Below are 13,236 nucleotides of genomic sequence, written 5' to 3' on the forward strand. Positions count from 1 at the left end.
CTGTTGGTGGCATTATTGCTACATGGTCAGTAGGCGCAGGCACACTGGGTACTCCTGGGTCAAGCTGACAGCTGCACTGATCAGCCATCAGAGATCCTGCCTCCATAACAGCTTGCTTTTTCACTGCATTGATCTTTTCACATGGTATGTATTTGTCCCTGAACCATGGATCCACAAGTGAGGCCATGTCCAACAGAGCACTAGTTGCTGGATCCGTGTACTTGGAATTAAGGTAATCAACCATGCAGGTCTCCAGTGTTTTGCACAGCTCACTGTCACCCTCTTCATGTGACAGGAGACTCGTGTTGAAAAGGTGTAGTACAGGTCTGACATATGAAATGGTGACATGCTCTTCACCCGACAGAGCATCAGTAAAGTCCTATAGGGGTTTCAGAGCCTTTTGGACTGACTCCAGGATCTCAATGTCTTACCAGGTAGGAACAAGATGCCTGGATTTTTTGTCAGCAGATAGGACTTTCGTGATCGCAGGACCCTTAAAATCATTTGTTGGCGTGATCCCCAGCGTGTGGTTGACTCCGTGATGAGCTGGTGAGCTGGCAGACCCAGCTGAATCTGGACCCCAGCTCGCTTCTCTTCCTCCAGCTAAAGGAGAAGCTGCTGAAAACTTTCTTACACAGAGAAATGGCCCGGGTGATGCGCTTGTCATTCATGACGTTAGTTAGTTAGTTCTCTTTTATTGTCTCCCTTAGGAGAAATATGTCATGCCCTGTCAGAATGAGAATCAAGCTTATTATGAATAATAAATGTTCAAAATGAATTCTCATATAATATATCAAAACATACTAATAGTATTATTTGATATAATATTCTAATATTATCAAAAACAAAATAGATATGCAACAAAAAAGACAAATAATAGAAATACATTAATAAAATAAAAATGACCAAACATTGGAGGTAAGTATAAAATGTACAGCGATCTATAACTATACTGTTATGGCCAAAAATATGTAAAACCAAATGATACATCAGTATATTATACATCAGTTTTTAATTAGTAAACATTATTTATAATTTATAAAACACTTACAGAAGTTGTATATGCTTACCTTTTTTAATTATTTATTTAAATAGGGGGATCATAGGGGGATGTGTGGTGAAAGCTACTCGTTTGAAAGTTGCTTTAAGATTGAATACATTGTCTTATGCTCCTTAGGTATTCAACTGTAAGCAGCAACTGCAAACAATTATTTTTCTGAGCATAATATGCTTTACAATTTCAGAGCTATTTTTTTCCAAATGAAATACAAATTTAGCACTCCAATAGCCAAATGAAGTCAAAGACCAAAGCACTGCATCCTCAGTCACTTCTTCAGTTCGGCCGCTTTGATAACGTTGCTGTCAACATCGGTCTTTATATCAACCAGCGCCTTCTCATCGAGCTTCCAGGTCATAAGTGCATCCTGTAGGGCTTCAGCTGTTTGCTCCCGGTGTGGTTTTTGTGCCAATTTTTGCCAATAGGGTTGTAAAAAAAAAATAATAATAATAATAATTGCTCAAAAACATTTATATGCTGTGCTCCTCATCTCACTAAAATAAATAACGTATTATTTTGTGCTCCTCATCTCACAAAATAAAACAAAAGTATGCCAAACATTTAACGTTGCTGTGAAATTATTATATAAAATGACTTGTCTAACAGGGTGGAATGGAGTGTAACAGGGTGGAACACCAGTGTTAACAGGTTCTAACAGTGGACAACTTTCTGTCATTGTCCTGCATGATTGCCCATCTATATAATGTGTGGAACTGCACCTATATCATATTTTTTCAAAACTATACAAAAAAATATATGTATATAATAATAATAATTCAGATTTCCTTTGGATGAGGGACACAACAAATACAGATGTGGTTCCTTATCACAATCAATCATGGTGGCAAAACAGTTATCTGTTCAGATGGCTAGAGAAATAATTACAAATTAGAGAAGACAGACATAAGTTATTTTTTTATTTATATTTGATTAGAAATAAAGATGTTATAAATCATTTGGATGAACTAGATTAACAAACAACCACAAAAACCATCACAAAAAGGAACAGTAATGGACAGTGATGGTATTTTGTATGTTCTTTACCATGATGATAATTATGATGGAAAAAAATGGATGCTACTTTAATTGTATTAAATATTGTAATATTTCCACCCTCAGCCTAGTGGGTGGTCTTTTTTTTTGTTTTGTTTTTTTATCTCCAAGAACGAGTTCTGTACCAGTGACCTGGGATCTTAAGGGGATCTTAATGGGATTCTTTCACAGTATCATATATATATATATATATATATATATATATATATATATATATATATATATATATATATATATATATATATATATATATATATATATATATATATATATATATATATATGAGCTAAATTGGCCATAGCTCATTGAGTGATCAACATTTAGCTAGCTAACCTTCTACAGATTAAAATAACTTTTATAACTATGTCAGATTTGTTTAAAAAAAAAATTGATAGGACAAACATTCTCCATAATATTAATTAGGAGTGAGACTTGAAGCTTACCTCAATTTGTACAGATTAATTCCTGTGGGAAAATTAATTTATGTCACTTCTATAAAATGGTCTCAATGAAATTGCAGTTGGTTTTGGGAGGCTAGAAAGTATGTACTAAAATGACTTCAGGGACACTGTAATTGTAAAGAAAATTGTAAAGAAAATAACAATATTTTCACATGATTTATATATACGATTAGAAGCAGTTTAGCGTAGTCTATAACATGATTAAAACTAATTTTGAGGGGTTTTTTTTAATCATTTTATGGTATATAATACTTGTAGAAGTTGATTACTTTGCACTGAGGAGTACATAATAAAATTGAATGCATATATCAATGAAAAGGTGTGTATAATACAAAATAGTATTTATTTCTATTATCCTGTTTAAGTGATAAACAAGACCTAAATATAAAATTTAAACCATATCTTATAAATATGTGACTCACTTGAAAGAAAATATGATTAAATAAATCATTAGGACATAAATGTCACTGTATAACAGGAATGACCCATATGCATTATACAGAGGCAAGATGAAAGGAAAATGCCATCTAAACTGTTTCTTAAGACAGTCAATTCCCTTCAGAGATATATTCATACTTTGTGCATTGTGAACAATGAGTTTGCTCTGCCTGCTAATGTTTTTTTTCTCCTCTTTGTGTCTCTGGTCTCTGTTATGCCACTAACAGACTTTTGTCTTCAAGCGTATATTGGAAGAGTAATTTTGACAATTGTTTTTGAAGGTTTTGCCTGTGAAGTTTCAGTGCATTTGCGTGTGTGGAACAAAGGACGCTTATGAAAAATGCAGAAGCACGTGGGCGTGATGTGTAAAAACAACTTCACCCACCACATAGGTCTACCTGTTCTGTACTTTGTGCACTCAAGTTAGGTTCTAGGGAGCACGTACACTGTGTGCCTGGAGGCAGTGCGTCATGCTGGATTAGAAAAAGCTCTTTCCAAAGTGTTGAAAAAATTAAAGTAACACTAGAATGTCTTGATGCAACTTTAAAAATATCATTTGCTTTCAGTAGAATTACTCAATTAAACCATTATTTAAAAGGGGATTTGTGTACTTTTGGCTATAAAGTGTATTCTGTGTTAGCACCATACACAGTAAAAGAAATGGACACAGCGACCCCATTGGAACTCTATGGAAACTGCCATCGTTAATCTTGCAGAGACGGTGAGCTTGAGCGGGGAGTTCTTTGTCGTGAGTGAGCAGGAGTAAGTATTCTGATTAATTATTTTGTATAGTATTTTAAAATGTAACGCCAGTACGCCATATTAAGTTAATTGCCTGCGAGATTCTCCACCTGTCTGCACAGTAATGCGACAGAGAGTCGAGTGGTTATGACGCAATAGTTAGCCTATTTTTACAAAAACTGTTTCTACGGGGCCAGTTATTCTATCCAAATTTCACCAGCAAATGTTATTAGCTTGGAAAATTGGTTTTCATCACAACTTTTCTCCACACAAAATGCTTCTCTGGAACAATTGTCTTATTACCTCTAGGAATAAATCTTTATTTTTACGGAAATGGTTTGAAAAAAATATATATTTTGTCATGGATTTGTTTGATGAATATGGAAATGTTTTGTCTTATGAAGATTTTATGTTTATTTACAATTTCCCCATTCCATTTAAAGAGTTTCAGCAAGTTGTTAAAGCTATTCCCAATGGGTTAAAACATCTGATGAAAAGTCACCTTACTTTTGGAAGTAATGAAAGGAAACTTCCTGAGTTAATAATTGATGGTATCAAAATATTTTCTCATTCCTGTAAGAATAAAAATATCAGATTAATTTTTCAATCCAAACATAAAATTTCTCCTAGAGGGAAATCTTTTTGGAATGCACAAATTGATGATATTCGTTGGAAAGAAACATGGTTAAATCCAAACAAATTTTGTATGCTAAATAAAGTTAAAGAGTTACACTTTAAAATACTTCACAAAATCTACCCATGTAAAGCTTTGCTATCAAAATTCATGGACATTGACAGCAAGTGTATTTTTTGTAATGTACACGAGGAAGACTTGGCTCATTTGTTTTACAATTGTGATGTGTCTTTAAAATTTTGGTCTGACGTTAGTTTTTTTCTTTTTGCCCCAAGAAAGGTGAATTATAAATTATCTCTAAAAGATGTTATATGTTCTTTCACACATAGAAGCAAAATGTTTGAATATGTGGTGAACTTTTATATCCTGCATGGTAAATATTACATCCATAAACAAAAATTTGCAAAATGCATACCTAAATGTAGTCTATTCTTAATCGAGATGGAATCGCTAAAGAAATCGTTAAAGTTAGTTAAAAATAAAAAGAACGAAATTTTGTTAAAATTTATGGAGAAATTTTTGATACTGTAAAGTCCCCATTGTGATCTCAAAAATGTATATATATATATAATGAATGTCTAATTAGGGAAAAGGTAATATGCTGTTTGCTTTTTCTTTTTTTACTCATTTTATTTTAGTTATTTTTTATTTTTTTGCTGTTGTTATGATTTGTCATCTTGTCTAAAGGTATGATATTTGTCTTGTGAAATACTGCAGTTGTATGTTGATTTGCTGGAATTAATGTTTGTAAGTTTGTAAGTCAAATAATAATAATAAAAAAAAAAAAAAAAAAAAAAAAAAAAAAACTGTTTCTACGGGGCCATAATGTAACATAGAAGGTAATGGAGCCCTTTATACATTGTCGTGTATCTTTAGAAATAAATAATGGACAAACGGAGTCTTTAAACGCCTCAGATGTGAAGTTATTCGCTGTCAAAGTGACGCCAAAAAGAATGGGAGGTCAATGTGACGCTAACGCAACATTAGTCGCTAATGCTTCCGGTCGACTTACTTGCCGCCTGGGTTAACACTGTGCAGAATTTATTCAAAATGTGAATACTACGGTGGCCGAGAGAGCTCAACACGCTGCAACTTAAGAAAACACAACATATGCAAATTTAAAAAACACCAGCAAATCTTCATCAGTTTGACAAGCTTGACATCAGTTTGTAGCAATTAGCAAATCATCACAACACATGCATATAACGAAACACGCTGCAAATCCTCACAACAAATGCACATTAAGAAACAATTAATGAAGCATTGCACATTTATTTTCATTAACCTTGAAATTATATTTAGCTGAGGATATTAAAGTTAGTCATCTTAAGTAATGTTTTACATTTAATCATAATTATTCATCTTATTTAGGCTAATAACATCCAAAAGATAAAGCAACCATGCAATCAGGGTGTTAAAAAAGAAAAGAAAAAGAAAACTCACCTTTCAGTTCACCAACAACTCAACTGACCAGTAACCACTGCATGATAAGCTGGGTCCGACACTTTTTGGGGTCTCCTTGAAACATTTCCATTGTGGTCAGTGCTATTTGCAGTGCGTTTGTTAATTGCATGTGTTGTGAGGATTTGCTGTTTTTTTTTTTTTTTTGCTGGTGTTTTCTCAATTTGCATGTGTTTTCTTAAATTGCAGTTCATTGATCTCTCTCGGCCACCGTAGTACACACTTACTATGATTGTGAATACACTTACTGATGTAGTTCTGGATGTGTAGTCTGTGTACTCTACATAAAGAATATGCAGATGGACCTGATGTAATGTAAATTATACGAATTACCATTAATAATCACGATTACAATACCCAGGTAAATAATCAACAATCGTATACAAATGTCACCAGCCCAGTTAAGTGTGTATTTAGTTGATGATTTAAAGGTAGTTCAACTAAATGTTTATTCTTCATCGATATTCAGCAAAGGGCTACAGCACCCTTTGTTGGTGACTAAACAAACCATGACGAAAGCTCCTCCCTGACATTTTTAGTCATTTTTATTAGTCAATACATTTTTTTGAGGCTGAGTTAGATAGGTGGTGTATAGGTAATGTTGCAGTCTGTTGAGTATAACAGCAGGGGGCAGCACAGGACAGGTAATGTGACCCTAATCTCAGCCTCAGACGTCACGCCCACGGACCTGTCGACGCGAGACTAATAATGTGACCCTTTCCACATGAATCAAGCAATATGTCGTTTTCATAGTGGTCATAACAAGTCATTTAGTTGCATAAAAAATAATTTTGCTATGGCTGATTAAGCTTCAAAACCACAAAAATAGTGACACTATTGCTGTAATAATAAACATAAACGTTTCCTATTATTTTTGTTTCTTTCTAGGCTGTTTTTTGTTGTTGTTGTTTCTCTGGTAGTTTTTGTTGTTGTTTTAAAATGAGTGTCATTGGATTTTCTGTTATGTAATTCTGGTTATTTGTTGAGCCACTAGAGACTATGAAGAGAATATGTTAAATCATGTAATGGACAGATCAGGAAGGAAGTGTGAAGGCAGGATGTAGAGAAGGAAGGAAGGGGAGGACGAAGGGATGTCAGTTATATACATAAGCAATATTCCCGCTGCGCTCTTCGCAAGCACAGACGCAAAAATGAGCTGGGAAAGCCATTTGATAGAAATCTAGTAAATGCAAAATAACTGAAATGCTCGGGCAAACCGCCATAGAGTTGTGGTGAATTGAATGCGGTTTTCAGGTTTCATAGAAAGAGCATGATGTGCGCCAATTGAGTCACTGTAGAAATCGAATAGCCTTCTTTATGGATGCAGGCGAAATGGCTCAACACGAAAGCTAATGCAAACGCAGTGACGTGTGAAATTAAATATCATTATGTTTTAAAGAAGAGTGGCTTGATTAAGTGGTGAAAATAGCGGATGATAGCACAGTAACAAAACTCTGAAACACTTACAGCCACACAGCTGTATGTGCAAACTCGACTAGGCCTGCATGGGGATGTTCTAAATGTCCAACCAATAGAGAAAAGTTTTGCTCAGAAAAAAAAAGGAACAACATTTTTGGTATAGGAGTTACAGGTTTTGCATGTGTTTTTCTTGTGTATTACTTTTGCAGTTGCTATGGCATTACAATGCAGCTCTGAGAACTTTTTTTATTTGTATTAATTTTTGCTTGAAAACACTTTGTACTTACCTAACAATAAAAACTTAAAGAGATCAGTTCATCCATTCTGAATAATTGGGGTCTTAATGTGTATATATTCAGGACTTATTTCAAACTTTAGTTTATTGGGATGTTATTTTAAAGTTGCATTGTAATGGAAGTTGTGACAGATCTTTTCTTCCGTATAGTGATGTACATCCAGGTGAAACAGATTATTACTCAAATAAAATCAATATGCATCAGTATGTCTGAGATCATCTACAATAGATCTGTCCTGCTTTAACAGTCACTAAATACAAGCAGACTTTACATGTATAGATGCTCACCTCTGCCAAAACATGTAACACAAACACAGCATCACATTTGATCACTTCAGTTGCATTGCTTCTTCACTTAGCATGTAGAGACACACGGGAATAATATAAAATATTATAAAATAATAATTCTCTTAACATGCCACAAAATACTTTTAATATGTCTATTTTTCGTAGTAACCAAGAGAACTATCTTTGCTGAAGAAATAGACATCTGTGAACACCAAGCAGTCTCTTGAGACAAAGACATCGTTATCTTAATTATACTTCTCTGACTGAACAGTTCGAGCTAAAGAGGAAGTAAGTTCAAGTAATTGTCTGCATTGACCATTATACTGTGTAATTTTTTGCAACAACTGGGGGAATCATAACAAACCGAACAACAGGAAGCTTTGGATCTGCTGAATGTGTCGTTCTCTAGCATTTAATTGCTGCGTTCACTGTTATTCTTCTGCATGATGATGACTAGTGAAGAGTGTTTCTACTGATTTACTTAAAAGTGTAACTCGCCCAGAATTCTGTCATCATTTATTTCATTACACCAAAAACATTTACCAACATGTTGTTCAAAACAATTTTTACATTTTTAACAATCCAAGTATAAGTTAATGCATGGGTAATTTTGCAAAATGTGTTAAATATTTTATCAACACTTAAGCTATTGTATAAAGCTGTTATCTGTAACTGCCAGCACTGTTACATAACACTCAGTGGAAGAGAATAAGCAAAGGCCGGAACACAACTGAACACAATGAGATTTCAAAATTTTAATGAATTTTATTAGCAAAATCAATTATCACTTACTCATGTACAATGTATAAGCATATTGATGTAAAGCCCTAGATTCATTTTGATTTTAGATCAGGAAATGAATATTGAGCGGAGAATGTGAATTGGATCCACAGAAACACAGGACAAGACAATACTGTGCAAGGCCAAAATCACCTTATAGGCATTTTGATCCCATGGAATGCAGCAGAATGCGTTTCTCTGGAATGTATGAAATAGAATAATGGAATGTATGTCCGTCTGCACCCTAATAGAATTTACGGCAGACTAATGAAATTCTAATGGAATGTACAGGATACCAGCTCATGTTGTAGGGACTAGAGCAGTTTTAGGTTTGAAATGATACAGTGAATTTGTAAACTTTGGTTTAAGCACTGTGTGTTCTGTTCCTTGTTATTGTCCAGCTGGGGTTTGCTGAAGGGTTAAGTGACATCTGGTCCACTCTACTGAAGGACTGAGAAGGACAGGTCTAGTTGTTCAAGATCTGCCGAGGTCGACCGTAACCAGTCGTGCCCGCCTGCGATGCCCCTTTGTTAGTCCCCATCTGTAGGCCGATTACGTTCTGACCTTCTTTCAGCTGCTCCTCAGTGAACTCCCTCTTGTTCTCCTGGGATTTCCTGATGTAAAGATGAGAACAAATATTTACATTTAAAGTAAAAAAAAAAAAAAAAGTGTGGAATGTTGGACACTCCATGCACTCAACTGCCGCAGCATTAATTACATAGCAACAGGAAAGTGGCTATTAGACTCCAATTATTGATGACAAAATAACCTTATATAATTCATACACTACATGACTGAGTACATAGTGCATAAGTGCATAGTGCATAATTGCGTCGTCATTTAAGATACAGCTACTGTCTCTCTCTACTGTCTCTTGTGCAATATTAGTAATAGCTTATTTCTATGAGACACACTTATCTGATTCCATGCTGGACACATTTAAGATGTCTGTCCAATAAGTGGTTGTAATCATGTTGCTATGACAATAAGCCACAACTTCAAAATGTTATGCAAACTGGCTTGTTTTTGTTATTTGGTCGCTATGGCAGCAAGTTCAATTTGCGAACAGGAAGAGGAAACCACAGCAACACCAAAGATTAAACACGGTTTCAGGCTTAGGTGGAAGTAAGCCTATGGGTGAGCGTTCTGTACCTTAAAAAGGTCTTAGAAGGACTTTGACAACACTCACTTGTGGAACCAGCTGGGGTCACCGCGGTAACAGCCATCACTCTTAGTAACAGCCAGACTCCCCAGAGACAGCAGCGTCATTTGCACAGCGGCAAGGTCCTTACCTACCCATGCACAAACATATAGATCACAAAGAGACCAAGACATGGTGCTTCTTTGGCAGTAAGATATTAAAATAAAAAGATTGCATGATGTGAAAACGGCACTCACCCTCCCATAGGTCAACTGTCTGAAAGATGTCAGTCTTGGTGACCCCATAGCGTTCGGCAGCGGCAAGGAACTGAGAGATCTGCTCCATCTGTTTAAAAGCCATCGGCGAACTTTGGATCTTTTTCACAGGCTTTGAATCCTTAAAGAGACTGTTAATCAGTTCACACAAAATCTGCAAAGAGAGAACAGAAAAAGAGATGATTAAAATGATGAAAGGATTGTGTTGTGTTACTAAGACTTTAATGGAAGAGGTGGCTTACACATCCATCCTTAAGCCATTGCTGAAAACCTAGCTTTCCAGGTTGAGGTTTTCCGACAGAATCCCCACACTGAAGGGTGATCCAGTGCACCAGGCGCTCCTCCAGCTCTGGATCGTACTTCTTGTCAATTTTACTCTGCACCTCACGACTCAGACCATAGGATGGACCTTTATTTGCCATTTTGACTGTTAAAACACGCAAACACAAAGTCATTTTCACTTTATTAGTTTTTCACTTTGTGATTTAGTTTTAGCTCATTTTTATAGTTTTATTCAGTTGTAGTTTTAGAATTGTGTTAGCTGATATCATTTAAATATTGGCATTTAGTGTTATTGCCAGAATTATGTAGATGTGCCAATTTCATGGTTGATGCAGGAGGGTTGTAGAAAATTGACAACATAATATTCTGTATCATTAATTAGAATTAAAATATATATACTACATTTTTATTTAATATTCATTTATCTCTCAATATTTTAAAAAAAGCATTTGAGTTTAGTTTCACTTTATCCAATTCTGTTATTTATCACTGGAGCAAACCTGAACCAGAATAAGCAGATGTGCTGTTTTTTAAGCTGTTTTGATATTGCATAATGTTTTCAGGCAGGTTTGGTTTTACTGTTAAAAAGCATGAATCTGTGTAGTCAGAGGATTTAGCTTAGTAAGGAGTATCTAACTGTGACTGCCATGCAAATCCCACTCTCGACAGTAATGCAAATTTTCAATGCAAATATTGATGCACTCTGGTAATAACCTGCATTCAGTGTAGTGTTTGGTCTTTAACAGAGCAACCTCAATCTTTGACAACACAACACAACATCTCAGATCATAAGCAGAAACTGCTGACCATCGAGTGTCAGAATTGCTTAAACCTGCTTTTGTGTCAAAATGCTCTTATCACATTTCAAACTGCTGTTAGGCCATATTGGATTTATCAGGCCTTCATTTGAATTCATTACTGTTTCAGGCACCACGTCAAAAACTAAAATGCAAGCACAACAATATGGGCAAACTTATACAGATCGAATCAGAGAGACAAGATAAAACTCAAAAGATTAATTTGTCAAAGTCCAACCCCAAAGTCATCTTAAGAAAACTGTGGCCTGTTTGCTAATCAGTCACGAGTCAGAATTTGTGACTCTTTTGCAACATCCCCACACATAAAGCATACACTCTTTCTACAATTTTCTTGCTGTTTCCTGTTGTTTCCAGTTTAGCACACTCAGATTCCACAGCTAGAACCTGTTATAATATCAGACTTTCACAAAGCTTTCATGATCATGAACACATAATTGTCCCTGTAAATCCCTGAACTCACGCATCACTGCTATGGGTGATCTATGCAAAAAGACAAGTTACAACCTGCCCTTCCCATGTCTGTAGAGGAGGTGACGGGTGTGTGTGTGTGTGTGTGTGTGTGTGTCTGTCTGTGTTTGCATTTCACAGTCCAATTAGTTCACATCTGGTGATGATTTCTTTTGTTTGTAAGCAGTATCAAATACACACACAAACATATTAGCACACCCGTAGTCTCATACTGAGATACAAACCTTTCTCATATATGTCCTCGTATCTCAAATTACGTAACAATCTTATCTGCCATTTGGCTTCAGGCTCAAAATCATGGCTATAGTAAGACTCTCTCTTCAGCTCTATAAGAATGAGATATGGTGTATAAGCAAACACTTTTGATATGGTAAATGGAGAGAAACAATTATAAATGACTTTGTAATATTCAAATTTGTTATGGTTTGTCAAACCCGAAAATCAAATAGTCAACTGAGCTTTAACCACTAACACTCAGTACTCAAACACAGGAAACCAGGGGGATTTAGAGGAGCTGGTTTCAGTTCAGAACTAAAAGCAGTTTTACAGAGATCTGATACTCTCACTTGAATTTAGAGCGAGAGAGAGAGAGAAAGAGAGAGAGAATGAGTATAAAGAACAACCCTCATTTGAAGGGGAAAAACATGTGCGTCATTCAGACAGATTTTTTTATTTGGTTTTGGAGTGTGCAGTTTCAAAATGTGTGTGTGTGTGTGTGTGTGTGTGTGTGTGTGAGACAGAAATAAATGACATGGAGAAGAACAAAATTGCAACAGCATCAGCTACTGCCAATAAAAACTTTTTTATGGACACAGGGCATGTGAGAACAGGAAGAGGCATTCAACGGTATTCTGAAGAAAGATCTAAATTAGGAGATTTCTTCCTCGTTCACTGCTAAAACCAAATCTCTAATGCTCAATCTCTCTCGGCCTATTGTTCTTTCTAACTTGCTCAATGTCCTCTCTTGGTCTCGGCATGTATTACATATGTATGTACAAAATCATGTTAACTTAGCAATATGTAGAGTTAAATGTACAGGACTTACCAGTTTAAGTGTAGAAACCCTGCTCAGTAGTCTTGATATGAAAAGATGTGTTCTGTGATGCACACAGCTGTGAGTGTCTATGTGAAAGAGAGTCTCTTCCCCTTTATGATAAAGTTAAGGGTCCAAACTCAGGGAGTGCCACCTTTATGGAAATGACTTCAGCGAGAGTGAGACCAACCATGAGAGAGAGGGAGTGAAGGACAGAGCGAGAAAGGCAAAAGAGGAGGTAACCACATCCATAAAAGGTCATGACTTTTTTCGAAATCTCTTTCTCTCCACCATTTCTGCCCCTCCCTTCCTCTCTCATTTTGCTGTATTGCAATGTGCGTCCTTATTTGGGTGAGGGAAAAGAAGCGGTCTGGACAGAGATTGGAATTTCTCCACATGCCTTCTCCTTCACTCCGCCCAGAGCAGTGGGAAGAGGGCGAGAGGAATGATAAAGGCATGAATGAGAGAATATCTTGGCAAGTTTCTATGGGGCTGCTGATTAAACCTGATTTCATCAAGGTTTGATGAAACAGGAAGTCACAGAGTAGACACATAACAACTCAATGAAAAATGAAATGGGACAGTGAAACTG

At 35.8% G+C, this 13,236-nt stretch overlaps 1 protein-coding gene across 1 annotated transcript; it reads right to left on the minus strand.

Moving 5' to 3' along the window:
- Nucleotides 1-8,592: 8,592 nt before the first annotated feature.
- Nucleotides 8,593-12,825, minus strand: LOC128004716 (transgelin). The gene is made up of 5 exons (XM_052592624.1): nucleotides 12,657-12,825; nucleotides 10,286-10,470; nucleotides 10,026-10,197; nucleotides 9,817-9,919; nucleotides 8,593-9,241 (listed from the first exon to the last, which is right to left on the minus strand). The coding sequence occupies exons 2-5, from the start codon at nucleotides 10,463-10,465 to the stop codon at nucleotides 9,094-9,096; spliced, it is 603 nt and encodes a 200-aa protein (XP_052448584.1). The 5' UTR covers nucleotides 10,466-10,470; nucleotides 12,657-12,825; the 3' UTR covers nucleotides 8,593-9,093.
- Between the last annotated feature and the right edge of the window lie 411 nt (nucleotides 12,826-13,236).

The sequence above is a fragment of the Carassius gibelio genome, chromosome A5, assembly GCF_023724105.1.
Source record: "Carassius gibelio isolate Cgi1373 ecotype wild population from Czech Republic chromosome A5, carGib1.2-hapl.c, whole genome shotgun sequence".
Lineage (NCBI taxonomy): Eukaryota > Metazoa > Chordata > Actinopteri > Cypriniformes > Cyprinidae > Carassius > Carassius gibelio.

What these genes read in the sequence shown, in the direction of transcription:
- LOC128004716 (XM_052592624.1), bottom strand. Translation starts at nt 10,465, where the DNA reads ATGGCAAATAAAGGTCCATCCTATGGTCTGAGTCGTGAGGTGCAGAGT. An exon ending in AATGGCTTAAGGATGGATGT is followed by an intron (nt 10,198 to 10,285) that starts GTAAGCCACCTC and finishes CTCTCTTTGCAG; the next exon opens with ATTTTGTGTGAACTGATTAA. An exon ending in GACAGTTGACCTATGGGAGG is followed by an intron (nt 9,920 to 10,025) that starts GTGAGTGCCGTT and finishes GTGCATGGGTAG; the next exon opens with GTAAGGACCTTGCCGCTGTG.